The 27,425-nt window shown below is 35.2% G+C and overlaps 3 protein-coding genes and 1 pseudogene across 5 annotated transcripts in view; 3 read left to right on the top strand and 1 right to left on the bottom strand.

Moving 5' to 3' along the window:
• LOC109067195 (periphilin-1) overlaps positions 1 to 22,851 on the bottom strand; it is a 37,977-nt gene extending 15,126 nt beyond the window's left edge. The window contains exons 1-2 of one of the 2 annotated variants that reach the window (XM_042739841.1): positions 22,821 to 22,851; positions 20,371 to 20,492 (exon numbers count right to left, since the gene is read on the bottom strand). In XM_042739841.1, the coding sequence (XP_042595775.1) occupies positions 20,371 to 20,415 (45 nt within the window). In that variant the 5' untranslated portion in view covers positions 20,416 to 20,492; positions 22,821 to 22,851. Of the gene's footprint in view, positions 1 to 20,370; positions 20,493 to 22,820 lie in introns of those variants that run through there. The other variant, XM_042739848.1, reaches the window with a different exon arrangement.
• Positions 30 to 3,151, top strand: LOC109067158 (zinc finger CCHC-type and RNA-binding motif-containing protein 1-like). The gene is made up of 8 exons (XM_019084165.2): positions 30 to 188; positions 368 to 466; positions 898 to 926; positions 1,022 to 1,133; positions 1,215 to 1,322; positions 1,463 to 1,572; positions 2,453 to 2,525; positions 2,630 to 3,151. The coding sequence occupies exons 2-8, from the start codon at positions 383 to 385 to the stop codon at positions 2,768 to 2,770; spliced, it is 657 nt and encodes a 218-aa protein (XP_018939710.2). The 5' UTR covers positions 30 to 188; positions 368 to 382; the 3' UTR covers positions 2,771 to 3,151.
• Positions 5,592 to 18,896, top strand: LOC109067179 (YY1-associated factor 2). 2 transcript variants are annotated; one of them, XM_019084179.2, is made up of 4 exons: positions 5,592 to 5,755; positions 6,044 to 6,169; positions 13,224 to 13,376; positions 17,704 to 18,896. In XM_019084179.2, the coding sequence occupies exons 1-4, from the start codon at positions 5,730 to 5,732 to the stop codon at positions 17,945 to 17,947; spliced, it is 549 nt and encodes a 182-aa protein (XP_018939724.2). In that variant the 5' UTR covers positions 5,592 to 5,729; the 3' UTR covers positions 17,948 to 18,896. The 2 variants fall into 2 exon arrangements, with proteins under 2 accessions (XP_018939724.2, XP_042595809.1); XM_042739875.1 differs by having other exon boundaries at positions 5,692 to 6,169.
• Positions 22,841 to 25,976, top strand: LOC109067169 (annotated as a pseudogene).
• Positions 25,977 to 27,425: the final 1,449 nt, after the last annotated feature.

Genomic DNA, 27,425 nt, shown 5'->3' with positions numbered 1-27,425 from the left:
TAGCAATTAATTTTGAGAATTTGTTTTGGGTGTTATGTTGTAACAGCGGCGCCTCTTTATCTTCCGGGTCGCGCTGAATCCGATTTATACGCTGGTTAAACGTACATTTTGGTAAATTTAGACGTGACAAATGCAGCTGCCGACATAATGATAAAAATTATTTAAATCAGTACGATTCTGGCGATTAAGTAAGTCTGAAATTATATATATATATATATATATATATATATATATATATATATATATATATATATATATATATATATATATATATAACTTAATATATGTTTTCCCTAAGCTCTTTTAGTATCATATTTTGCTTATGAGTCTTTGCATGTTTTGATAAATGCCACTTGTTCCTTTCCAGATATCAGAGACAAACATGAGCGGTGGTTTAGCGCCCAGCAAAAGCACTGTTTATGTGTCTAACATCCCATTCTCCTTGACAAACAGCGATTTGCACAAGGTATTTTATTAGTTTGATATATGGGGGAGTGGGTGTAAGCCACTTGAGTGAGAAGTGAAACTAATAAACAAATATATTCCATGATCAACTCAAGTTAGAATAAATCATCTATTATAGGCCATAGAAATGTCATTATTCCATGTTAGACTTGATAAAAGATGATTTAAGTAAAGGGGAACGTTGAGCAATTTGCATTTTAAATAAAATGTTAACAAATTAGTTCTACAAAATGTAATAATTTCCCCTTTTTTGTATATTATTAAGAGTTTATTTAATACTTTTATATAGTATCCATGAGATGCTGTATTTAGTTGAATTATATAGGCCTAATGTATACACACACACACACGCATTGCATTGCATTACATTACCTTATATATATAACTATATAGTCATAGATAACTTGTATATTTCATGTAATTTCCCCACAGTTATGCTCGAAATTTGGCAAGGTAGTGAAGTAAGTATATCCTTTATTTTTGGGCTGCAATGGATGGATTCTGTTATACTTGTATAATATAGCTTGATCATAGTCACAGTATCATTTTTTTGAAGGGTGACTGTTGTCAAAGACAAGCAGACACGGATGAGTAAGGGAGTGGCATTTGTGCTGTTCCTAGACAGAGAGTCTTCTCATAACTGTGCCCGATCGCTAAACAACAAACAGGTATGCTGGTTTAACATAACATTAGGGTAACAAAAAGTACACATGAAGCTCAAGTGTTTGATTGCTTTTGAACTCTTTCAGTTGTTTGGGAGAACAGTGAAGGCCAGCATCGCCGTTGACAATGGGAGAGCTGCAGAATTCATCAGAAGGAGAAACTACACAGACAAATCCAAGTGTTATGAATGTGGGGTAAGTTTTCAGTGATATGTTGAAATATGTTGGTGGTCATGTGTTGAATCTTTTACACTGTGATATTTCTAATACGTAGATAATATTGCTAATACTTATTTGAGGTCATGAGATGATGTCACGTTATTTGTCTCCGCCAGGGAGAAGGGCACCTGAGTTACGCTTGTCCTAAAAATTTACTTGGAGAGAGAGAACCTCCACCTAAAAAAGAAAAGAAAAAGAAGAAAAAGGTCCAGCAGCCTGAGGAGCCGTAAGCAGTTCTTAATAGCATTAATAATTCAAACTCTGTACTTACCTAATGCATTTAAAGAAATACATCATCCAAAAATGAAAAATTGCTGAAACGAGACTCACCTTCAGGCCATCCAAGATGTAGATGAGTTTTTTTTTTAGATCAGTTTATGTAGATGAGATCAGGAGAAATCCAGAGTCCAAACAGCTGATAAAAAAAAAATAATAATAATAATCCACACAACTCCAGTCCATCAATTAATGTCTTGTGAAGCTAAAAAAAAAACAGTGTATTTGTAAATTGTAAAAAAAATGGAGATTTTTTTATTTTAAAAATATCTTTTGGGTATAATATGTGTTTTTTATATATTTTTTTTTTTCCAGTGTGAAAGTGTTGTCTTCTGAATCAGGAGAGAAATATGCACAGATCAAATACCGTTTACAAGTAAAACAAAAGTCCAAAACAGTTCTAAACAAATATTTTGGTGAATTCTAACATGAGAGTTCAACAGGGGAGTATTATTATGAATTATGAACTAATATTTTGGCCAGAAGTTAAAATGCCTTACTGATGGATTTGTTTATTGATGTTAATTGTTGGACTGGAGCAGTGATGATTACTTGTGGATTATTGTGGTGTTTTATCAGATGTTTGGACTCTCATTCTGATGGCACCCATTCACTGCATTGTTGGTGAGCAAATGATGTAATGCTACATTTCCCTGTTTCATTTCATCTATTCTGATGAACAAACAAACTCATCTACATCTTGGATGGCCTGAGGATGAGTACATTTACAGCAATTCATTTATTTTTGGGTGAACTGTTCCTTTTATCTTTTATGTATATTTAATTTCAAATAATATAAGACAATAAATATGCTGTTTTTGTAATTTCAGAGAACCAGAGGACAGTGAGGAAGAAGGAGAGGATCCAGCACTGGAAAGTTTAAGTCAGGCAATTGCTTTCCAGGTCAGTGAATATTATATAATCTACAGTTCAGTCATCATACATTAATATTCCTATTAAAATGGGTTCAGAGAGAGAAATAAATTTTTGCCCATCATCATCATCAGCAAGCACGCATTGAGGAGGAGGAGAAGAGAAGGAAGCAGGTCACAGAGGATGTGTCTCAAGCATCTACATCAGAGGACACCCACAAACCCAGGATCAAAAAGTGCACCTACTTCAGCGACGAGGAGGAGCTCAGTGACTGATTCATACTTGTATGTGCTCGGAACACATCGCCTCTTCTCAAACGCTTTCGCTTATTAAGGTGGTCACATATTGATCTAAATTTCTAATTTTGTCAAACTATGTGGCAGAAAGACAGAAACAAGCTGTGCTTACCTTGATCTGAGATGTTTGTTGTTATTTTATGCTGCTCATTCAGATAATTACACCTCCAAATATTGTATTTTTTTTTTTTTTTAAGTCTTGTACATATAGTTTAGTTTTGTGTATTTCACAATTAAATTCTTGTTATTGCTTCAGGAAGCATGGGAAATATACTGTTCTAAAGTAACTTCCTGTCACCTTTGTCCTCAGCTCTCATTTTATATATATTTCTACAATACAAATAAAATTTTATAAAATAAGATTTTGGCCTGTCCCAAGTCAAAGAGCTTGTTTTTCTTGACTGTCAATCTCAACAGTTCAACTCTGTTATACAAGTTACTTTAAGAAAAGAAATCTAGCAAATATTTTTCTATTCTTCTGGAAGTTGAAAAATGAGAAATATAGTTTTCCATCACCAATATTTGGTCCCAAACTAGATAGTCCCTATTGTGTAACAACTTAATGTATGCTGAAATTGCAACCCTGTTAACCATTCTGCTATGTTTCTTTGTCTTGCATTGTTATTTTAATTTATAAATGATATATATATATATTCATTGTTATTAGAAAATGGCAAACAATACAAGCTTTTAAGCTGTATTTAGACCCCAAGTTTGGTAACATTATGGAAAATCTGCCAACTCTCAGGCATTCAGCGTGAGACTTATGCAATTGACGCTGTTCTCATGCCACACGTCCATTTTCTCAAGCAGTGAAAAGCACCCTCAGTTAAAAATGTTATAACAGGACATTGGCGAAACAGATTTGGTAAATGTTCCAGTGCGTATTTGTTTGCGCTCTAGAGAATATCAGAAGTTTCGGTTTACAACGTGTTTTTGTAGTGTTGAGCAATGTAGCCAATCACAGGCATCTTTATTGATTCTTGAACACCTCTGATTGGCCATTGCATTCAAATGAGTCAGAATTCTGGTTCTATGGAGGTCCAAACCTAAAAAAAAATGTTTTCTTGTTAGTTTTATATATATATATATATTATATATATATATTATATATATATATATATATATATATATATATATATATATATATATATATATATATATATAATACAAGAATAAAAATAAGTGACTAGATAAAAACAAATATAGTTCATTTGTAATAAAATTTAACCCTGAATTTATTTTTTTAGTATGGAGGACCAAACCTGGAGAAATTAAAAATAAATAAATATATAGATAAATACATCTAATAAAAGGAAAATAATTACTTTGGAGGGAAAAAACATTTCATTTGTTATAAACTTTAATCCTCTATATATTTTTATCACTTTTTCCTATTTATCTAATATTTTCTGTTTTGATTTTTACATTTATTTTTATTCTTTTTATTTCTTTATTTCCGTGTGAACTGGAAGTTGCTGCCGACTTTATTTCAGTGTAGTGACGTATTTCCAGCTGAAACGGAATATTGAGGGCGAATTCCAAACAGCTTCTGGCGCACTTGAAGGGCACTTCGGGAAGGGGACGGCATTTGTAGGGAAGTTCCAATCGAAAGTGAGCAACTGAACCCCTTCACGAAGGACCGTTCCAGAAGTCCCATAGCGAAGGGAACATGCGATGGTCATTTTACTGAGTGATTTCTGTTTGTGATCATGTGATCTTTGATCTTGAGTTATTGTGTTTTGTTTTGAATTTTAGTTGGGGTTTATTAAGTAGACAAGCTAAATTAAATTTGTCTTTATTTTAATGTTATACAAATTTTTTTTTTTTTTTGTCAGTGATAGAAATATAATTTAGGTAAATATTATTGAGTGTCAATTTAGGTGTGCCTTATTATTTAATAAAGCACACCTAAATTGATAGAAATATGATTTAAGACAGCAGTGTAAGCGAGTTTAAGAATGTTTAGTTTGAAAAAGTTTAATAGTAAATAAGACAACATTTGAATAAAATAATAATAATAAGAAGAAATATTTATTTGCAACAACTGAGTGCTGAATGTTACATCACGCACAACGCTGTCAAGGTAACATTTGGTCTTGTCATTCCCTTCTCCAAGGAAGTTCCAAATTCTTATACCAGACAGTAATGCCCTACACCCTTCAAAGAACACACTTCAAGGGCTCTGCCCTTCGAAGGTAGTAGGCAGAGAGATGCTCACTTCCGTTTGGAATTCGTCCTGAATAGAGGGCGTGGTTTTATTGTTTTCGCCCCTCCTCTCTGTCTCTCATGGCAAACTAACGCTTGGAGGGGCGTGGTTAAGGATATTTGGCCCAAGCCGTCAATACATTCGTGCATGTACTGATGTTGTAATATTTATTTATTCCCACATGTATTTATTTCCAGATTTATTTATTCAATTTTTTGTTTGTTTTTTTTTCTTAATTTTTCCGTGTGCAACAAGGAAATGAGGGAGGCGGTCCTTTCGGAGCTCCGGTGACTCATTGGTTGAGAGCTCAAGCCGAAGCGTCAGAGATCAAACTAACGAGAGAGATTCACAGATTTACAGATTTACATTATATATACACAGCTGATATAAAAAGTTTTGACTGAACATTTGCTGAAGCAGAAAACACGTTAACATTTTAGAGTTTAGTGCAAAGTGCCAGGAACGAGTGTCTTTAATTTAAGAGGGGTGCAGTTAGTTACCTCCCTCGCACTCGCTCGGCGCCCGGTTGATTTGGGGTGAAGCGGGAGCACGACTCTCATATAAACCCCACGACCCTTCTTCAGAGAAAATAGATCGGCGCCGGATTGGTCGAGCGGGGTCACGTGACGGCCGCTGCGCTGGAGTTTCTACGACAGCTGGGAGTCGCTCGAGAGGACCGAGCGCGAGAGGCAGCTGTGCCTGTGACGCTTCGCACAAAGTTTCTGAAGCATGGGAGACAAGAGGAGTCCGACGAGGTAAAAGCAAACAGAAAGAAACTCCCACAGCCGGTGGCTTCAAGAAACTCGGGACCGTCTCAGGGCTTGAAACAGACCATAGGGCAGCGCGCGTGAATGAGAAAGACGCAACAGAGTGGCCACCATGGCGGACTGGGTCTTTTATCAACCTAAAGTGTCGTTTCAGTAAAGAACGCGTCGCTTGCGCAGGCGTCCGGCTGACGTTGTGCATGGATAGGATCAGATATGTGTGTCGGAGATTTCTACAGTCCGAGATGTGATGTTCTCTCTGTTTGTTTTGCTTTTTGAGCCGAAACGGCAAGCGAAGCCCTCCTCCGACGACGGCTACTGGGACTGCAGCGTGTGTACGTTCAAGAACAGCGCCGAAGCGTTCAAATGCATGATGTGCGATGTCAGGAAGGGCACGTCAACGCGGTGAGTGCCAAGCGATGTCTGAATGCGAGCTGCTGCTTCAGATCTAAGAATGCTGTCGAGATAGCCAGCTCATTATGTTTTGAGACAGCCTTGTCTTTATTAATAATTACACGGTTAATACAATGTTTATAACCTCAGGAACAAATGTGAGCAGTCAGTGTCACGTTACTAAACAGCTCTGTTTGTAAAACATCCATTATACCCTGATTAAAGCAGGTTATTTCAGAAGTAATTGGGGTTTAATTTCAGTTCATTATGTAATTATACTACATTAGCTCGGTATGACACAACCTATGAGCAAATCTCTTTAATCACGTACTTTTTTTTCTATTAGCAATCTAAAAATAATGTAAAAAAAAATTGGCTTGTAAATGTATATTTAGCCTAATTCTAATGCTTAAGTCCGGCATATTTTCATAATCTTCACAATTTGCGTGTCAAAATGCAAATTTGGGATTAAAAATAGCATTTTGTAATGTCTTTTCTCTGTTTTGATGTAAAAGCATTAGGGGTGCACTGGTCCTACCGATAATATCTACTTTTGTTGTATACTGGAGGAAAAAATACTTGTATTAATGGTTTAGCGCTTATTAAAGACTTTTGTGATGATGATGATGTTTATAAAGATGTGGTGACATTTACCGTTGTTCTGTACATTTTAATTGTTGTTAATTTTAGCAGTCGAAATTGTCACATCAATAGGAATCAGTGGAACTAGAATTTGGTGTGTGAGGGAGAAAGATTTCCCCATGCAATGGTTTTAAGTTGGTCATATAAATGAACCAAGCTGGCCAACAGAAAACTGCTTGGTTTTATAGTAACTTCGGTGTAAGTTGTGCTTTTTTCTCCCTACACTTTTGACAACAGATGTTTTTTTGCCTGCAAAATTTCGCAGAAATGGGGAAGAAATGGAAAATAATATTCTTGAGTACTTCAGAGTTTTTCGGGCTGTATATTGGAGGATAAATACTTATACTTGGTATAAGTATCTTTGTTTAAAGTTTCTAAAGATATGGTCACATTTACTGCCATTTGGTGAATTTTAATATAAATAAGAATTGAAATTTTGCACAAGGGCGAAATATTTCCTATAGATTTCGCAACAGCTTCGAGGTGGTCATGCAAATTTGTCCCGCTCACTAACAGAATGCTGCTTGGTTTGAGCTTCGATGTAAGCTCTGTTTTTTTTTTGCTAGACTACGGACATTTTACCTGTGAAATTTCACCCAAAATAGGGAAGAAATAGAAAATAATACTCCGTAGGGAAGAAACCTTGAATGACAAACCAAATTATATTTTTTCAATTAATCATAGAGAATGAGGGGTCCTACGCAATGCATCTACGGTCGGTATCAGCCAATAATCTGCTTGTATCGGTCTTACAGATAGCGTCTTTCCCATGGAAGCTATCCACGAGAGAGCGCTAATGATCATCAGAGAAGACATTTAATGGGCTTGTATTTTCTCACTTTCATCTCATCTGACATAAAGATCCTGTTTTGGAACAGCAGTCGGCAGTCAGTTATTTCCCTTATGTCATTAAGATGAGATCAGGAAGTAAAACATTCCTCATCTGCGTTTCGGAACATAAACGCACACTAAAAGTAGATGAAGATGATGATGATGACAGACCTCAGCTCTCGACAACAGCACCAGATAACGATCATCTTTCTTTGTTTATAAAGGTTTAATTATCTTTCAAGTTTCAAATCCCATTACCAACCCCTGAATCAAAGCATTATTACAGCAGTTATTTAAAGCTAACAAACGTTCATTTTCACGGCAAAAGTGCGTGTGAGAGGCGGAGGATCTTTATGTGGGGGTGGGGTGCTGTCACTCGTCCAGGCCACCACAGCAGCTGGCGTCCAGACGGCTTGAACTCATTTGCATTCAATGGCTTAATCAAGAATCCCATCATCAGAAGAGGCATCATCACATCAGGATGCACACACACGGACACTCATGCCCATAAATAAACCCATGATTGCACATCTGCCCTGTTATAATGCCTCGGAGATGGCCACAAATGATAGGTTTTAATGATGATGTCCTCTTGATGCGATGCTCACAGGTCGCTCATTTATGAAGAAAGGAGAGCTTCTTGACATGCAGCAGCATGTTAAATTTTCTTCAGTACTTCTTCTTTTATGCTACTTTTAGCGAGCAGTTGAACGTGTAAACGCAAAAGATATAAGTTGCTGCTAATTGCTGCTTTCAGCTACATCATCTTTCCGAGCAGCTGTCAGATGTGAATGACAGTGTGTTCGTTTAGGTTTGTGGTTGTGTGCAGCAGATAGCAAATTAACGTTTTATAAGGCTATGATTTAGCTGAGCCTGACTGATACGTGGTGAATGATTCAAAGGTTTATTTAGAGCATGTTTGTTGGGCATCTCATCATATGTTTAATTTGGGTTAGTAGGACATGTTTTTAAGCAAACATTTTTTGAAAATTTTATTTTTCTATACAATGAACGTCAATAAGAGCCTGTGTTGTTTTGGAGCTCATTGAATTACTTTGTAAGGACAAAAACAGGCTTTAAATATCTTCTTTTGTGTTCCGCAGAAAGTCATAAAGGTTTTGAACAATGGGGAGGGTAAAAAAAATTGTCAAGTTTTATTTGGGGGTAAGTTATCCCTTTAAATCACTCAATACAAGCTCCTAAGTGAATGGTTTTTTAATGTTGCTTCGACTCTGGCTATATTTGCTCTTGTTCGAAGAGTGATTTGTTTACCTAGTTGTTACCTTGCGCTGACAGACTGACATTTAATTGATGAAGCTGCAGAGCTTCTCGTTGAGCATTTCAGGCCATTCCCCCGCTGACCCCCGGAACCTACCGGCAAACCTCTAATTTCAGTGTACTGACACATTTTGCCCCCCAGCGAAAGCATTCGCTCTGCAGGAGAGAGTATTATACCGTTCAATTACCACAAATGGAGAGAATGTCCCTCTAAACCAAGCAGTTTTTTTTCGTACTCAAGACCTCTCACGATGACAGATTGGAAAAAGGAAGGCTGTATTATGTTTTTCTTTTTCTTTTTTCTTTCCACGTTGGAGCTCTGTTTGACTTGACACTAATGTATGTTTGTGCTATCACAACCAGTTTAAGGTTGTTGGTTATAAATTGTTGACATAACCTGTGTGCTCTATAGAGGTATTGCTAACAGAACTGGACCCATCATCCTTCATGACTGTCAGTGTGGTGATGACAAACAGAGGATTTCGTTTGCTAATAGGAATGCACCCAAATTTCGGCCACTAAAAAAAGCATTTTCAGTGGTTTTCGTGCTCTGATAATAATAGCTTTATAGAACTATACATTATTTTGATAATTAGCCATTATTATTATAATTGTTTTGTTTGTTTGTTTTTTATTGTAATGAATAAAAATAATATATTGATATTTAATATTAATATATTTTATGTCCGATTTTATTGTTACTTTCAATAAATGTGTGGTTATTTATTTTTTTAATTCAGTATAATTAAAATTATTAAGTTAAATTTAAAAGTCTTTCAAAACAACTTTACATTATTTAATGAAATAATAAATAATTATTTAAAGCATTTTCAGTTTCAGTTTTCGGCCAAGTGCCTCCATAATTTTCGGTTTTGGCCCAGAAATTACATTTAGCATAAATCTAAAGCATAAATCTAACCGTCATATTTTGCTGTCACTGTGATATTTTCTTGTTGCCGAATGATGCGATAAGTGGGTCTAAAGGAAGCCTTGAATAATTAGGCTATTTTGGGTTCACCTGACTCCATGCATATTGAAATTATTATTATACAATGGCGGAAAAAAGGGCATTATTATATATAAATTATACAAAGGCTTTAACATGCTTATGTAGTGTTAGTTGTTAGATGACTAGTCACTTGCTACAGTGTGGCATTTGAAAGAGTTGAGCAGCATGTGAAATCCTCTCTAATTGCGTGTGTGCAGAAACCCAGAGTGCTGCTCTGCGAGTTCTCGTCTCTTTGCCCAAAAAGGCGAAACTAATGCAGTCTGAGGAAGCATTCCCAGCATGCCTCTGCCAAATAAACAAAAAGCCACATAAAACATTCACATTATTCAGTAATTACAAGACCCTGTTGTCATTTATTAGAGAAATTTTGCGTATAGTTTGCAAAAGTTCGTGAAGACGCATGCTCGTACTGTCTCAAACGAGTTGACCTCATTTTGATTCAGACAAGTTATGGGCCTTTGATGAAAGGAGAGAAAGCTGGATACTGAAGCGAGGGAGAAGCAGTGTGGATCTGCAGTGTGTGATTTTGAAAAGCAGTTAATAGGAAATGCAGACGATTGGAAAGAACCGAAAAACAGAGTGTGGAGAGGTGGGACGGTGGGAGGCAGAGTGCCATCTGTCAAACTGGGGGCTTGGCAGTGGAGCGAAAGGAGGAGCAGTATGGAGACTGCATGTTCACACAGTGTAGTGCATTAATCATATGGTGTCCCCTCCCATCACTCAAGCCCATGAGTACACAAGCCTTCCTGGTACAATCATTACACCATTATACAAACATGCAGATATGAACACATCTGAGAGACTCTTGGCTCAGAGGAGAGAATGCAGCCCTCGTGTCCTTCTGATTTAACACAATAATGTGGGAAAAATTTGTTTTGTTTGTGCACTTCTGTAAAAAGATGCCTTTTTAGACACATTCGGTAACTGTGTTTGATTTAATAGCTGGCATTGATGTGATTTTATGAAGAAATAAAAATATTTTATTTAACAAGAAAACTGACTAAAAAAAAAAAAAATAGGTAAGAGAGGCTAAGTTATATTGTGAGAGCCTTCAGTGACTTTTTGTTAAGAACACGCAATATATATTGGTACCACATTCGTAATCGGTTTTTATTTAAATATTGAATATTGGATATATATTGCTAACATTGGATATTAAAGAATACATGCTAATTTCTTCTATTTTAACATTAAACACTAATTTAATATCACTGTAATCTTTTGCAAACCATAATTCACATTATTATGTTGTGGTGCCTAATTCACTTGTAGCATTTAAATGATTTAAATTATGTTTTTGTTTTACAGGATAGTAAAAAAAAAATATGAATTTGACAATTGTAAGTTAGCAGCCACATATAATATAATTAATTATTAGATTAGCGATGCATTCCTTATTGATTGATTTTTATAAGAAGGTTGATGCATCCTAAAATTATAACTAGGACATCACAAATTAAAGAAAATAATCTCTCGATTGGTGGCACTGAGCAGTCAAAATATATATTTTTTTTGTTTTTGACTGATATGCGACATAGCTGTTACAGTTTCATGTCTCTCATTTCACTCCATTGTCTCTTCTTTAGTCACTAATAATTTGAACTTATTCCATTTTGTCCATTGAATTTTTTTTATTTAATAGTATTTATGTAATAAGCAGGATATATACAGTTAATATAAATTCTAATATTAACTGGCTTACATTGTCTTTTTGTATTATTTGTCTTTTTGTATTATTGTAGGGATAAATGTAAACGAATAGCATGGATTAAAGCATAGTTGCAACATGTATGCATGAGACGGAGAGGGACTAATGACAATTTCACAAAATACCTCTCAACATCATGACAAATGTTCAAAAATAAGCAGGATCAGCAACGTTAATGCCAATTTACTCTGACTGGCAAAGAGGAAATACATCACAAAGTGATCGATTGATTTACTCTGAATGGTGCGTCTAACAGCGCTGAGTGTGAAGGGTGATAAGAGTCCACAGCAAGCAGCCAGGTCTTGACATGCAGCAGAGAGCGAGGCAGGCAGACAGCTAACAACTAATAATTGCTGTTTTCACTTGCCTTGGGCTTGGGATCAATGCTAATGACCGGTTCTTGGCTGCTATGCTTTAAGGCTCTAGATGTCCTAATTTCACAATGTGTAACTTCATTAGCTATTCCTAAAGCACCCGGGGGTTATGGATGAAAGCATAAACATTGCACCAGTGCACAGATACTGAGAGGCTGTTTTTAAAATCACTGTGTGTGTGTGTGTGTGTGTTGGTAAAGCAGACAGCAGCGATGCTGGCCTTCATACTGCTCTGTTATGGACTGGTTTTGGTGTAACAGCTGTTGTTCTTGACATTAGAGCAACGGTCACAGTGCATCCCTGTCATTCTAAGCGCCATACTACTGATGGGACTTCACCCTGAGCTCTGATCTGAGATCAGTATGGTTAGCTCATAGGCCTAGATATAATCTGTAATTGTCGCAGCTGTCAGGTTGTTAATTAGGGGTGCAACAACTGATGTGTTAAAATGACAACAGCAAAACAGTATCCTACTAACAAACAATAGTAGGACAAGAAGGGCTGTTCTAGCAATTTCTGACCAGTTTTTTTTTTTTTTGTTGTTGTTGTTGTTGTTGTTTGTTTGAGTAATTTATTTAGTTATTTTGTTTCATTTTTTTTGTTGGTCTAGGGTTGTTATTTTTTTTTATGGCTGCTAAAGTCAGTGTGTTAATTAGTATAATAGTTAGGCTATTGCAATCTAGTGGCATTTTATTTCTGTTTATTAATATACCATGTATCTGAAATTAAAATGGGCACAAATTTTATTTTAGTTTTGGAATTACTAATTTATTTTAGGGTTTTTCCCTCTTATGTTTTATTTAATAGTTATCTAAAATGTTTTTGTTTGTTTGTGTATTTGTTTTCATTCGTTTTTTTTTATCCAATGCCAGTATTTTTCTATGATTTTTATATTTAAATTTTATGTTTAGACAGGGAGAACTAGTATATTAGTGGATATAAGCTAATATTAGGAAGTTAAATTACCAGTTTTTGTCTTCCTGCTGTAGAAAGGAAAACAGATGAGGGAAATTGCGGCTGTTTCTCAACAGTTGAGAAAACACATTCTTCTCAGATTACTCTATGTAGGCAAGATTTCTCAACTGGCTTCAACACTTGCCTGTTTTAACTTGCTCTTTCCCACATAGTCCGTTTCATCAGGCCCTGGTGAGCTTGAATCATGTCATCCTGATTTAAAATATCTTGCTTTCTCGCCTCTCAGTCTTCCCTTTTTTCCCCCCACAGGAAACCTCGTCCTGTTTCCCAGCTGGTAGCCCAGCAAGTCACACAGCAGTTTGCTTCACCCACACAGCCCAAGAAAGAGAAAAAGGAGAAGACTGAGAAGGACAAGAACGAGAAAGAACCGACACTGAAAAAGAACAGCCACAAGAAAATGAGGTGAACTGTTGCGATACAGTCTCTATGTTCATAAATTTACTGCATAGTTCCTACTCCCCAACCAAATTAAGTGGTTGTCTTTTGCATTTTATATAGCAGGTAGCTCACTCTGAAAAATGTCATGAATTGTTGCTCTCAATTTGAAAACTATTTGAATATAAAATGTATTTCACCTACTGCAGTGCACTGAGAATTATACAACACTTTTTGTCCACTTCTAGTGACAAAGCTCATACAAATATTTGTAACAAACTGTACGCTTGCACTACACATGCATCCTAATGAGATCTCCAGCAGTGAGAAACAGGCATTGATGCTTTCATGAAGCAATGTGAATTTAATAGAACTCACGTTATATATTTACACTATTGTTACAGAGTTTAAGGTCAGTATCATTAATCGCGATTAATCCTACCTAACAATAATTTTTTTTAATATGATTTTATATTGCAATAATTCCACATTCAATCTTCAAATTAATGTAGAAACAACATACAGTATATTTTAAATTTTTGTTTAATGGCTTTTTTTCACTGATACCAATACTACTGATGTCTCTGAATTGTTTTGTTTTTTCTTAGTATTAAACCAATGACTATAGCCATTCAACATTACAGTATAATTGAGAGCTATCAATTTTAACATTTATTAGACTTTAAAAAATAACTCCTGATTTAAGTAAACTTAATCCAATCTTCACATAAACCCATTATAATAAATGACATATTGTTTCCATTCTCGTCAAAACGGTCTGTTGAGTTCCTTGTTCTATGAAACCCCTCCTTCAGAAATACAAAGTGGTCTCTGATTGGTTAGCAGGCTCAGTGTGTTTGTGATTTGCTAACCGCCTAGTGCACGTTGACCAGAAACGTCACGCCCCCTTACCATTATGGATAGTTGCGTGTTCCCGGGGGCAGGGTTTATGTAAACATCGGGGTTAGTGATGTCACAAACTCAGGAAGAAACTTGTTTTAATCCTGCCGGTTGTGGGGTTTTTGGAATGCATCGCAATTCTTTCTTAAATCGATTCTAGCTTAGTTTTGAACAGCAGATGGCACTGCATGCTTTAGAAACAGCCGTACTCTGTTTCCAAATCCTTAGACACACTTGAACCTAAAATAATAATTCATAAAATTCGAAAAGGTTGAAGCAAATTACAAAGGTGTTCACAGTGGGCTGTTTACAATAATCTCACGTCATAAAAGCATTTTAAGCTGAGGTGAAATTACATGACTCAGTCGAACGCACAAGCGCTCTTTAGCACTCTTCTTCATGAGCATTTAAGTGTGCAGACAAAAACTAGATTAGAGCGCCATCTGCTGTTAAAATCTAAGCTCAGAATCGATTCCAGAGGAATCGCAATGCATTCTGAAATCGAAATCGATTTGATTCTGCATTGATTTATCGTCCCAGCCGTAGTTCCTACCAGCCATTTTTTGTATCTGACATGCATTGTATTTTCTCACAACTCTTTACCTTTTTGACCCACTTCAGCTATTAAAGTGTCTATTAATGAGCTGATGAGTTGAATCGGGTGTGTTAGATGAGGGAGACAGTGCTGGGGTGCTTCAGGACAGTTTTGAAAACCACTGCATTTCAGAAACATTTTCTTAAATATATAACAAATACTTGCATACATGCACAGTTTTAAGACAGCTTTAATCGCCTTTTGGTAACTTCATGACTTAACTGAATGACATAAATACAGCATTGCATGCTCGTAGTTTCTTTCACACTTTAATATGAAATGATACAGGCTACAGCGTGCACCGGCACATTTGTGCGTGGAATGGACTATATGCACGGATCGTTCTTTTGAACTTCCGCATAAAGAGAAGCAAGCACAGCTGATTTTGACAGTTGACCGGAAATGACTGAGCTAGCTTATCTAAAACCAGGAAGTAACTGTGCATGTAATCAATTGAAGTTCAAGTGAAGTTGAAGTGCGCATCTGAAAAGTGTCCCGTTTGATGTGGTGAAAGACATTCTGCCTCTAAATAAACACAATTCTGGTCAAGGAAAAAAAAAGATAGAAGCAGCAGTAGTTGTGAGTGGTGTGGCCAACCTTAGCTCCACCCCTGTGTTAATTGCATTAAATATTTTTAACACGTTAAATAAAAAAAGAAAAAAAAAGATAGAAGCAGCAGTAGTAGGGATAGTTCACCCAAAAAATCAAATTATGTCATTAATGACTCACCCTCATGTCGTTCCAAACCCGTGAGACCTCCGTTCATCTTCGGAACACAGATAAGATATTTTAGATTTAGTCCGGAGAGCTTTCTGTCCCTCCATTGAGAATGTATGTACGGTATACTGTCCACGTCCAGAAAGGTAATAAAAACATCTTCAAAGTAGTCCATGTGACATCAGAGGGTCCGTTAGATTTTTTTGAGCATCGAAAATACATTTTGGTCCAAAAATATCAAAAACTACGACTTTATTCAGCATTTGACTTCTCTCCCGGGTCTGTTAGGAGCGCGTTCACAACACTGCAGTTTTTATATCCGGTTCGCGAACGAATCACTCGATGTAACCGGATCTTCTTGAACCAGTTCACCAAATCGAACTGAATCGTTTGAAACGGTTCGCGTCAACAATAAGCATTAATCCACAAATGACTTAAGCTGTTAACTTTTTTAACATGGCTGACACTCCCTCTGAGTTCAAATAAACCAATATCCCGGAGTAATTCATTTACTCAAACAGTACACTGACTGAACCGAGCCAGATAACGAACGAAACATTGACTCGTTCTCGAGTCAAGAACCGTTTCTGTCGGACGCGTCCGGTTCGAGAACCGAGGAGCTGATGATACTGCGCATGCGTGATTCAGACTTTCACACTTTAACACATGCGGTCTTAACCACTGGTTCTTTTGGTGATTGATTCTGAACGATTCTGTGCTAATGTTTGCGCGGGTAAACCGAAGGCTTGAATCAAGGGCAATCATCGCCAATGAAGTCATTACGTCGAGCGCAAAAGAACTGGTCGTTTCGGGCAACCGGTTTATTGAATCAAACTGTCCGAAAGAACCGGTTCGCGGAAAAAACAGAACTTCCCATCCCTACCGGTGATCTGAAAATCGATGCAACCGGTTCTTGACTGAGACAGAACTTCCCATCACTACCGGTGATCCGAAAATCGATACTGTTTGAGTAAATGAATTACTGATATTGGTTTATTTGAACTCAGAGGGAGTGTCAGCCAAAAAAAGTTAACAGCTTAAGTCTTTGTGGATTAATACTTATGTTGTTGATGCGAACCGTTTCAAACGATTCAGTTCGATTTGGTGAACTGGTTCAAGAATCTGAGTGATTCGTTCGCGAACCGGATATCCCTAAACTGCAGTGTTGTGAACGCGCTCCTAACAGACCCGGGAGAGAAGTCAATGCTGAATAAAGTCGTAACCCATTTTTGGTCACCAAAATGTATTTTCGATGCTTTCAAAAAATTCTAACGGACCCTCTGATGTCACATGGTTTGAAGATGTTTTTATTACCTTTCTGGACGTGGACAGTATACCGTACATAATTCTCAATGGAGGGACAGAAAGCTCTCGGACTAAATCTAAAATATCTTATACTGTGTTCCGAAGATGAACGGAGGTCTCACGGGTTTGGAACGACATGAGGGTGAGTCATTAATGACATAATTTTGATTTTTGGGTGAACTATCCCTTTAATGTGTTAATTTTGACAGCATTATTCTAAACATGAAAAATAATAATAAATGTTTCTTGAGCACCAAATAAGCATATTAGACTGATTTCTTAAGGAATTTTAAAATAAATTTGTTCAAATTTATGGTTACGTATGTCAAAAGCCTTCAAATCAAAGTTTCTGATGTTCTGATTCATCTTTTAGATCATTGGTTTGGTTCATTGCCTCCCTGACTTTATTTAAATTGCCTATGGAAAAAATGATTCAGAAAATACTTGGAAAACCAAGGCTGCCGGGTTCACTTTTATGCTTTATTATACTAGCAATTCGAGTCAATTTTATTTATATAACAAGCCAATTTACTTTATTTAGTACAGATTCAAAGTTTCAAAGCAGCTTCACAGTAATAAACAGTTAAATTACGGTGTTAATGTTGCTAAATGCATCAGTTAAGAAACTATTTAAATTTCAGCTGTAAAGCAGATCTACAGAAGACAATAGTATCTCAGTGCAGCTAAGTTTAGTTCAGTGGCAGTGTCTATGTTGTCAAGTTCATCAATTATGAAATGCTATAAGAGAAGCTCTACAGAAGACAATAGTGTCATTATTCAGCTCAAGTGAAGTCAAGCCTAGCATGTCTGATCTGTTCTTTGCTCCCTATCCTGCAGGCCCAGGTTAAAAAATGTGGACCGCAGCAGTGCACAACATCTGGAAGTGACAGTGGGAGATCTGACGGTTATTATAACAGACTTTAAGGAGAAAAGTAAGCCCTCCTCCAGTTCGTCCTCCAGTGCAGCATCTGGAGACCACCACAGCCAGAGCGGATCCAACTCAGACAACACAGAGAAGGGGATCTCCAGATCCTCGTCCCCACGAGGGGAGGGTTCCTCACTCAACGGGGAATCTCACTAGGAACCCGTGGATTATGAACGTTACTTCCAGTCTCCTGCACCTAATATATCCATTTTAAATGAACCGACACAGGAGCACGCTTATGTATGCCAAGACTTAACAAGACACAGGCTTAACCCAGCAATATAAGCCATCTCTCACTACTACCACAGTTACAGAATCTGAAACATAGGTTTTCTCCACGATGCACTCGTCCTGGTTTGTTACAGTGCCCAGTAGGTCAGCTTGAGATGAACTGTAGACTTTGTAAGCAATTTTGATGATTGAATTTTGACATTTTGACAATTTAATTTCTATAGCACGTGGTAGTATTATGAATCAGATAAGTGTTGTTGTCTGTTTGGATTTGGACATTGACACCCATCCTAGTTCTCTTCACTATTGTGACAATTTCATAGACCATTATTTTTTAAAAATCACAATCTGTAATTTCTGCAACATTTCGGTAATTAGCCCTGGGGCTTAAAAACTTTCAACTGGAACATTGTTGAGAAAGTATTTGCTTCTTCATTAATGAAATGTCAGTTGCAAATTGTTACTTTAAAATACTTAAATGCATTACAGGATGAGCGTTAAGCCATCTATAAATAACTGACCCAAACAGGACTTCCTTTCTCAATTGTTTGTTGCACCTGCTGGTACCTTTTGTATGATTGTATGAGAAAAGCCTTTAAACGCAGAAATTCATTGTTTAATTTGTTCTTGTTCATGTTGTTTTATTTGAAACTTGTCATAGATTGCATCACTTGTGCGGCTAGATGTTCTACCAGCGCTGTTTTGTGTTAGATTTGTCTTGATATAATTCTCTTAATTCCGAAAGAAACATAACATTTATGACTAAAAATGACAAATGTATTTGTAAGAATTCATCCCCTCCTTTATGATGAACAGTGGTATATAAATATATTGCAGTATAGGAAATATCTCTTAATAAAATTTAAGATTTAGACTCCCGTTGTCAACTAAAACTTATTTTCAGGGCAAACGAAGACCTTAAGGGAGTGATTATTGAATTTGGGTTGTTTGTGTGGTGAAATGTCTGTTCAGTTCTCTGTGAAATGCACATGACATGCACAAGGATGATATTCGCTGTGGGTCTTCAAAGTGTTGTGGTTTTACCTCACCATGAGGAGTGATGCAATACTTGGCATACGGTTGAATCAGAGTATTGTTCCTTACTTGACAACCAGCAGTGTCTTAACACAACATGACAATCCATTTCTCAATAGACATTGCCTAATACAGCAGAAAACATTTCGTTCCTTTTGTCTCTGATTAAAATGATTTTAAAAAGGCCTGTTTTGCTGGTAGAAAAGAACACCAAGTCCAGTTCCTCTATGCTCCCCACAGACACTCTTAAATTATAAATCATAATTCTACACGTGTGACTATTTCTTTCAATATGTATTCCTCTAAACATTAGTAACTATTTTAAAGATACTACTACCACTTTATTTACTAATTATTATTACACAAGTTAAGCTTTCATTTTTACTAGTAGGTATGACTAGTCATAATGGCTATTAAATAAATCAGGTTAAAATCCTACTTGTGAGATTAAAAATGCATGATGTAACAATTGTGATTTGTTATTAAAACATTTAAATTTGGTGTCACATAATTCTGTAAAATCCAACTACAAAAATTAGTTATTTGTTAACAATAATAATACATTTATTGAGAAATCAAATTATCAATAATAATAAAAGTTAGTAACTGTAACTAAAAATAATAAGTAATAATAATGGTTGCTAGGAAGTTTTGAGGAATTAATTATTTTTTTTTTAAGGGTTTTTTCTTTAATGGTTTGTCTTAGTATAGTTTGCGAATAGGTTCCTATGAACAGATCATTTTAAACAACCGATACAGCGGTAATTTAGGTAATTACGTAATTATGTGGCTTGGCATAGTGTTTGCATGCTCTAAAATGTTAAAGTAACAATATATGTAGGCGCATATTTCTTTCTACTGTCCTGTAGGCGATATATATCTTATATCTTTATATATTTAGTATGTGCATAGCTATCGCTCTTCTGTCTTTAGTATTTTTGTTCAGTAAACATGATGCTGAAAGTTTTTCGGTCGGTTTTAAAGCGCCGCTGTAGCCGTCCGTTGCGAAGAACTTAGCGTTAAAGATTTGTTTCATTCATTTTGTTTAAAGCCGATGTTTGTTTGGCGGAATTCACGCAAGTAGCTTTTTAACGATTTTGTTTGTTTGTTCCAAAAGAATGTTTGAGTTTGCATAGTGTTTCTGGGGGAAAATCGGAATGTGTCATTCAGTGTGTGTTTATGCTGCACCGATCTACATTATTCACCTAAGACTCCTGAAATCCAACTGAACAGGAAACGATGCACATGACAACAGCCTGCGTGATTCCACACTGACTCGAGAACTGCTTATGGAGGAAGGTGTTCACACCTACCTGTACTGTTTCATTGTCAAGGGAGAGCGCTGGCAAGCCTGGCATGTCGAGAATATTGTTGAGATGTTGAGCAGTGATGCAACAGACCACAAACTGCCAAATCACGCCTCTCTCACGAACACCTGTGTTTCAGATGGCTCAGATTACAGGCAAATAGGTGGTTTAGTCTTGGTCAATTTTGGGTAATAATTTAATTTAAGTCTTAACCATATATATATATATATATATATATATATATATATATATATATATATATATATATATATATATATATATATATATATATATATATGCATGCATACAGAACACTCTACCCTGCATGTAACTAATTATTCAAGGCTGATGATTTTTGGCACATTCAATGAATATAGTACATTATGGTTTTTAAACAAATATTTTTAAGACTTATATGTTTAATGAACTATCATAAAAACATGAAATATATTCTTATAATTATCACATCTTTATTTTTTTTAACATTAACTTTGATGTTTAATTGAAGTATATTGCAAAAATGTTAAACTAGAAAATAATTGCAAATAATTAGGGAATAGAAACAGCTCATTTTGTTGGAGTAGTCGTGGTACTGTTTATTTACTAATCCATCATTTTATCAGCTCATCTATGTTTTTTTCCCCTTTGTTGTGATACCTATAAGATACTTTTAGTAAACAAGTTTGTTTAAAACATGAAAAGTTTTAGTTTATCACATTTAGTTTACATTTTTAGTTTAGATTTAGTTTTTACATTTTAAACCTTTTTTTTAATTTTGACATATAAATAAATTTTAAAAAGAATTGCAAATTATTATCAAATAAAAACAGCTCATTTTCTGAACAGAGCACCTTCTTGTATGGAGGACTAAACCTGCAAAAACAATAAATAAATAAATATGCAAATAAATAAATAAATAAATGTGTGTATAAATACACCCATTCTTGTTTAAATGCATATATAAATAATTCAACGTGATGAAAGTAGCCAAATAAATTAAATAAATTAGTGGGCAAATGGGAAATGTTTAAGGAAATACTAAACTCATCTTAACTCTTTTCTTTTAATCACTCATCTATTTCTGAATGTAGTTTCACATTTATTTTTCCTCTCCACAACATGCTAATGAGAGGGGTCAACCATGGACTTGGTTTGATCGTGTCACAGCTGGGGGCGCGGCTTTCCCTCTGACAGGAAATTCATGTAAATCAAGTATAGCCCAAGTAAAATCACTTTTGCTGAGCAGAGCAAGATACATAAAAAAACTGAGCCATATTGTCCGTACAGTATCTGTGGCTTTACAAAAGACCCAAAGGAACGGGCAGAGGTGTCGTTTCAAGACGGTCGACATTCACAAGAGACCGACTCTAAAGTTACATATGACATATACACTTTTCTAACTTAAAGAGAATTTGAAGAGAATGACTTACAGTAACACTACCAACTGTAAAGTGTTCATATAGGTCTTAATTTTAATGCACACTTTTTAGATTTTCATTATTTATTCAAATAAACTGTCAAATTGTACGTAAATATTGCTATTTGTTCTTTATCAAATATGGGCTCAAGCACAAAATATGCCATAATTTAATAGCATTTGAGGAGAATTACTTAAAGTCATAAAACCAACTTTAAAGTGTTCATGTAGGTGTCAAATATATTGCACACCTTTTAGATTTTTTATATTTATTAAAATAAACTGTAAATTCATATCTACACTGTAATAAAAATCATGTAGACATTACAGTAACTAGCTGGCAGCAGTTTGCTTGTAACTTACTGTAATTTTATTTTATAGCAAAAATAGTTAATTTTGTTGTATTCTGTGCAATGACAATTATTTTACAGTGTCATTTAACTTGCCATAAATGTATTTACAGTAAAATAATGTTTAACTGTAAATAAATTTTTTTTGTATTAATGTTTTGGTCTTTTCTCGAGTAATCCAACAGAAAACAACAGAAAATATACTGTTATACGTTTAATTATTTATATATGTATTTAAACATGAATATGTGTATTTATACACAGATTTATTTATTTATTTGCTTATTTATTTATTTATTGTTTTTGCAGGTTTAGTCCTCTATATTCTTGTGGTCTTATTTACTCTTTCATCCTTTTATCAGCCTATTTAGGGTTTTTTTTTTCTTTGTTGTGAGACCTATTAGATACATTTAATCAACCATTATAACAAAGTTAGTTTTAAACATTAAATATGCTTTTTCTTTGTTTATCTTATTACACTTAAAAAAAAGGTAAATTTAATGTTTATTGCAAACATGACTGCAAATTATTAGAAAATAAAGCAAAATTCTACATTTTCTAAAGGATAAGCACCTCCTTTCACTGACTGTTTGTTGGAAAAGAAGATGTAGTCTACTTTATTTACTATGGTGTTCAGTAAAACTAAAACTAGTATATTTACAGAGATGTTGCGCAAAAGGTGAATTCACCTGGACAGCGAGAGCCGTTGATGCAGCTGGCTGTGGTGGCCTGTGGAGAGAGACACAGGGAAGCTGTCAACATGCTCAAGACCGCAGCCATGCTCAGCAGCAGAGCCTTGAGATTTCACATCTTTGCAGAGAAGCAGTTACACACCAACATACAAACAGCAGTCAGTATGAGCCGATTGTCATTTCTGACATATATTCATGCAAATCTATGTTGTTGCACAAGAATGAACAAGTTTTCCCAACGTTAAAGGGGATGCATGTCATTTTAAATGGTCAGATATTTTCCCCATCCAAGAAGGCAAACTCTGTGCACTTTAAAAGATTAGTTCACCCAAAACTGAAAATTTATTGAAAGTTTACCCACCCTCAGAACATCCAAAATAAAGATGAGTTAGTTTCTTCATCAGAACGGATTTGGTGAAATGTAGCATTATATCACTTATTTACAGACACACAGCTTTTTATTTTCAGGAGTTGTTAATTGATGGAATGTTGTGTGGATTATTGTAGTGTTTTTATCAGTTGTTTGGACTCAGACGGCACCCATTCACTGCAGAGGATCCATTGGTGAGCAAGTGATGTAATGCTATAATTCTCCAAATATGTGTTGATGAAGAAACAAACTCATCTACATCTTGTATGGCCTGAAGATTTTCGGCATTTTCAGCAAGTTTTCATTTTTGGATGAACTATTCCTTTAATCTGCTACTGAACCACTGAGAAACTGTATAAAGAGATGAAAGATTTACACTTTTCCAATCCATTTTCCACTTGTACAGTTGGATTCCTGACCAGCTTTCATCCGAGCAAAATTCAGCTATGTTATTCAGCCCATTTCATTCCCCCATGAGAACCATGAAGAGTGGAGTCAGCTTTTCAAACCATGTGCATCACTACCGGTGAGTACTGCTGCAGTTTAAAGCAAATTAAACAGCATTTTTAGTTTATATCTAAAATATCTACAACTATTTTAATCAAAAGCTGATTTTTTGCCTTAAGTCATCTAAAAAAAAGAAAAATAAGTCTGAAAAGGTTACAGTGATTGCACTGGAAAATACTGTGCTGTTTTCCTTTTGTAAGATGTCAAATAGTTCATAAAACTCTTTTCTGAAATGGCAATATCATTTTTCTGAAAGTAGAAAATGTATTTGTTGTACTCAAAAACATTGCATTCTGCATTTCCTTTCTTTTCTCTACAGATGATTCTGAAGGAGGTGGACTCCTTACTTTATGTGGACACCGAAGTCCTCTTGCTGCAGCCTGTAGAGCTGATCTGGACATGTTGATGAACTTTAACTCCACACAGTTAGTAGCCATGACACTAGAACACAAGAAGCCGTGGATTGCCTGGTATAGTCGCTTCTCCCGGCATCCATATTATGGAAAAACTGGCATCAACTCTGGCGTCATGCTGATGAATTTGACCCGGATGCGAATAACACAATTCAAGGTGAGATTAGAGGGCCAGACCCCAATCTTCTTCCTTTATATGAGGGCTGATGTACCTGGAGAGAGCTATTCCTATTCATCTCAATTGTAGGCATATGCAGAAGTGCTTAATCTGGATACCACTTTCTTGTTTCATAGGCAAACATGATTTGGCCAATCATGTGACCTGTTAATGTCATGTGACATTCTATATTACTATATTAAAACACCTAGCAACAAATAGAGAAAAAAAAAACATTTAAAATCTTATTAAAAATAAATAATTATTAATATAAAAATATAAAACAAATAAAATATCAATAATAATAATAATAAAAAAAATTAATAATAAAAATAATATTTACAAAGATATACATTTTAAGTTTGGGCTTTTGGATTTTTACAAATATTTTTGAAAGAAGACTCTTGTGCTCATCCAGGCTACATTTTTAATCAAAAATTCAATAAAAAAATTAACTGATTTGGTACTCAAGAAACATTTCATATTTTCAATGATGAAAATAGTACTTAGTTAAATTAATATATATATATATGCACTACTAAAACATCTATTTATGACTCCATCTTGATGGGTTTTTTTTTTTGTTTGCTTGTTTGTTTGTTTGTTTTTTGTTTGTTTTTTTGAACATGTTGCAATTACCTTTCAGTCCAGAAGAGGATGGTAAAGGTCTCTCTTTTTTATTGGCTTCTGTCTAGAAATCATTACAAACTCTACTCTTTTTACCCCCCTCTCTTTATGGACAGAATGACATGACTTCTATTGGTCTGCACTGGGATGGGCATCTGATGCCTCTGTTACAGAAATACAAGCTTAACATAATCTGGGGTGATCAAGATCTGATTAACTGCACTATTAATTCTGACCACTGCATCTACGGCAGCAACTGCGTCCTGGCAGAGGAAGAGGGTGTTTTCATGCTACATGGCAACAGAGGAGTGCTTCACAGTGACAAACCGCCTGCTTTTAAGGCCGTGTATGATGCTTTCAAACATGTGAGTTGTATTAGGGGAGTTTTATTAGTTACTATTAGCTAAACTTTTATCACAACCCTTTTGTTTTTTCCAACCAGTTTATGTCCATCCAAAGCTAATTAATCACTCTTTACTTTTATCTGGGAGTACACATTTGGAGAGGATCTCATAAAATCATTCTTGTTACCCCTGGAGGAGGTGCTGAATGAAAGCACACACACATACTGTGGGAAAGTTAGTCATTTCCTTACCAGAGGACTTGGAAAGTCTGTAAGGAAGCTCCAGAGAATGACTCCAGCAGGTGGCTGAGTGTGATGTTGTCACTGAATAATGACAGAAATGTATTCTCTGAGACTGGATAGGAACTTCGCTGCTCTTCCAGTCGAATCTGAGCAATGTTCAAACCCTTAGAGAAATAGAATGGTTTGAATGATGAAATGTAAATTTAAACTGATACTTCTCAAGGTGCCATTTTGATTTCATTTTTTATCCTAGTTAAAAGGACAGTCCAAAATGTCATTCCAAATCTGTATGAACAAATAAGTCAAACTGTTGTTACATGTGCATAACTATTGTATGGCTTAAGTTGACTTACGACAAAGACTTTTGTGCACAAATCATATGAACTACTATTGTAAATTTGTATTGCTTTTTATAATGCTTTGGATGTACTGTTACTTTAAGACTGATACTGAATGTACTGGAAGATGTGATGAATTGGGAAATACTTGTAAATGTAAATACTGTATTTGTTTTACATAATGCTCATTTGAAATAAAAAAATATATATATATCACTAATTAGAGTTTGTGACTATCACTTTCATTTCCCACTGAAGGATTACTGGAGTTACAAGGAAAAATATTAAAGGAATAGTTCACCTAAAAATTTGTATATATATTTTTGTATTTTTATTTTTATATTTTTATTTTTTTTTATATTTTTATATTTTTTTATTTTTAGCAGTTTTTGTTTTTATGTTTTTATTTTTACATTTCATCATTAAATTTTTTACTTCAAACATTTGCTGCTAGCCAAAATATGAGTTCATAATCCATAATCATGCTTCCTCCAGTGAAAAAAATTCATCAAAATACATATGCACCTTGGATGGCCTGAAGGGTAAGCCAATTTTCAGCACTTTTTTTATTGGGCTGTGAACTATTCTATTAAACCAATCATTTTAGAAGCAAACCACGCTAAGGATTTAGCTACAAACGACAAACTGAAAATGTAGAGTTTTAACATTTTAGGTTATTTCTAGAATTTAGATAAAGTTGATAGAACATTTTGCATTATGTAAAGTGACATTTCTGCAATTGACTGGATTTTTATTTATTTATTTATAGCAAACCAAACCAAAAAGTTGCAACTTTCCTCCACCAGGGTGCAGCATTGATTCAGCTCTTTATGAACACAGGCACTGTCTTAGAGTGATGACCATGGCTTTGTTCTGTTATCACATAACACAACAGAAAATACTGTACCACATCCCAACAATATTTTTGTCATCTTATAATAGGCTGAGATAGACTTTTTTGCAAAGTGAAAATTTATTCAGTTAAAGCTCTTAGAGCACACACACACACACAAAAAAGTGAAATGGCCCTGGGAAGTTCTGTAATGAGATCACCGATTAAAATATCGTTACTTGGCAACCCTTAAAGCCATAGATGTTAATGACACAAGGAAGATCTAATTCATTTATATTATAGAAGCTGACCTGCATACGGTCCATTTGAAGCATCAACAATCTGTGCTTGAAGGTCGAGATGACTTCACAGACTACAGGACACAATGAGAGGACTGATGTCATGTTTCATAGTTACATCTCATGGATCAATGTAGCAGCAAATAATCCACGTGTGGACCACCTGAGGCACAAGAGCTGATTTACAAGGATGTGCAGGTCAAAGGCTACACTTGATAGAACAATAATGAGGGCCTGTAGGTGGTCGTCCTCTTGTATCTGACAACCAGGATGATGACACTAGGAATCTATATGCAACATTTAAAGAGAAAAATGTAAAAAAAAAAAAAAAAAAAAAAAAAAAAAGATTTATCAAGTAACCTCTTTCATGAAAATATATTACAGGCCACAATGGAAGATAGTGTTTCTATAAATTAATTAATTAATTAATTAATTAATTAACATAAATAAAAAGGAAAGCATTTGACTTGAAT

The sequence above is a fragment of the Cyprinus carpio genome, chromosome A4 (assembly GCF_018340385.1).
Source record: "Cyprinus carpio isolate SPL01 chromosome A4, ASM1834038v1, whole genome shotgun sequence".
In the NCBI taxonomy this organism is placed as follows: Eukaryota; Metazoa; Chordata; class Actinopteri; order Cypriniformes; family Cyprinidae; genus Cyprinus; species Cyprinus carpio.
This window is presented reverse-complemented; position numbering and strand designations above follow the sequence as displayed.

Bases quoted from the DNA above. Each gene is read 5' to 3' on its own strand.
- LOC109067158 (XM_019084165.2), top strand. From the start codon at position 383: ATGAGCGGTGGTTTAGCGCCCAGCAAAAGCACTGTTTATGTGTCTAAC. The intron at 927-1,021 runs GTAAGTATATCC...ATTTTTTTGAAG, and splicing joins AAATTTGGCAAGGTAGTGAA to GGTGACTGTTGTCAAAGACA. The intron at 1,134-1,214 runs GTATGCTGGTTT...GAACTCTTTCAG, and splicing joins GATCGCTAAACAACAAACAG to TTGTTTGGGAGAACAGTGAA.
- LOC109067179 (XM_042739875.1), top strand. From the start codon at position 6,015: ATGTTCTCTCTGTTTGTTTTGCTTTTTGAGCCGAAACGGCAAGCGAAG. The intron at 6,170-13,223 runs GTGAGTGCCAAG...TTCCCCCCACAG, and splicing joins AGGAAGGGCACGTCAACGCG to GAAACCTCGTCCTGTTTCCC. The intron at 13,377-17,703 runs GTGAACTGTTGC...CCTATCCTGCAG, and splicing joins AACAGCCACAAGAAAATGAG to GCCCAGGTTAAAAAATGTGG.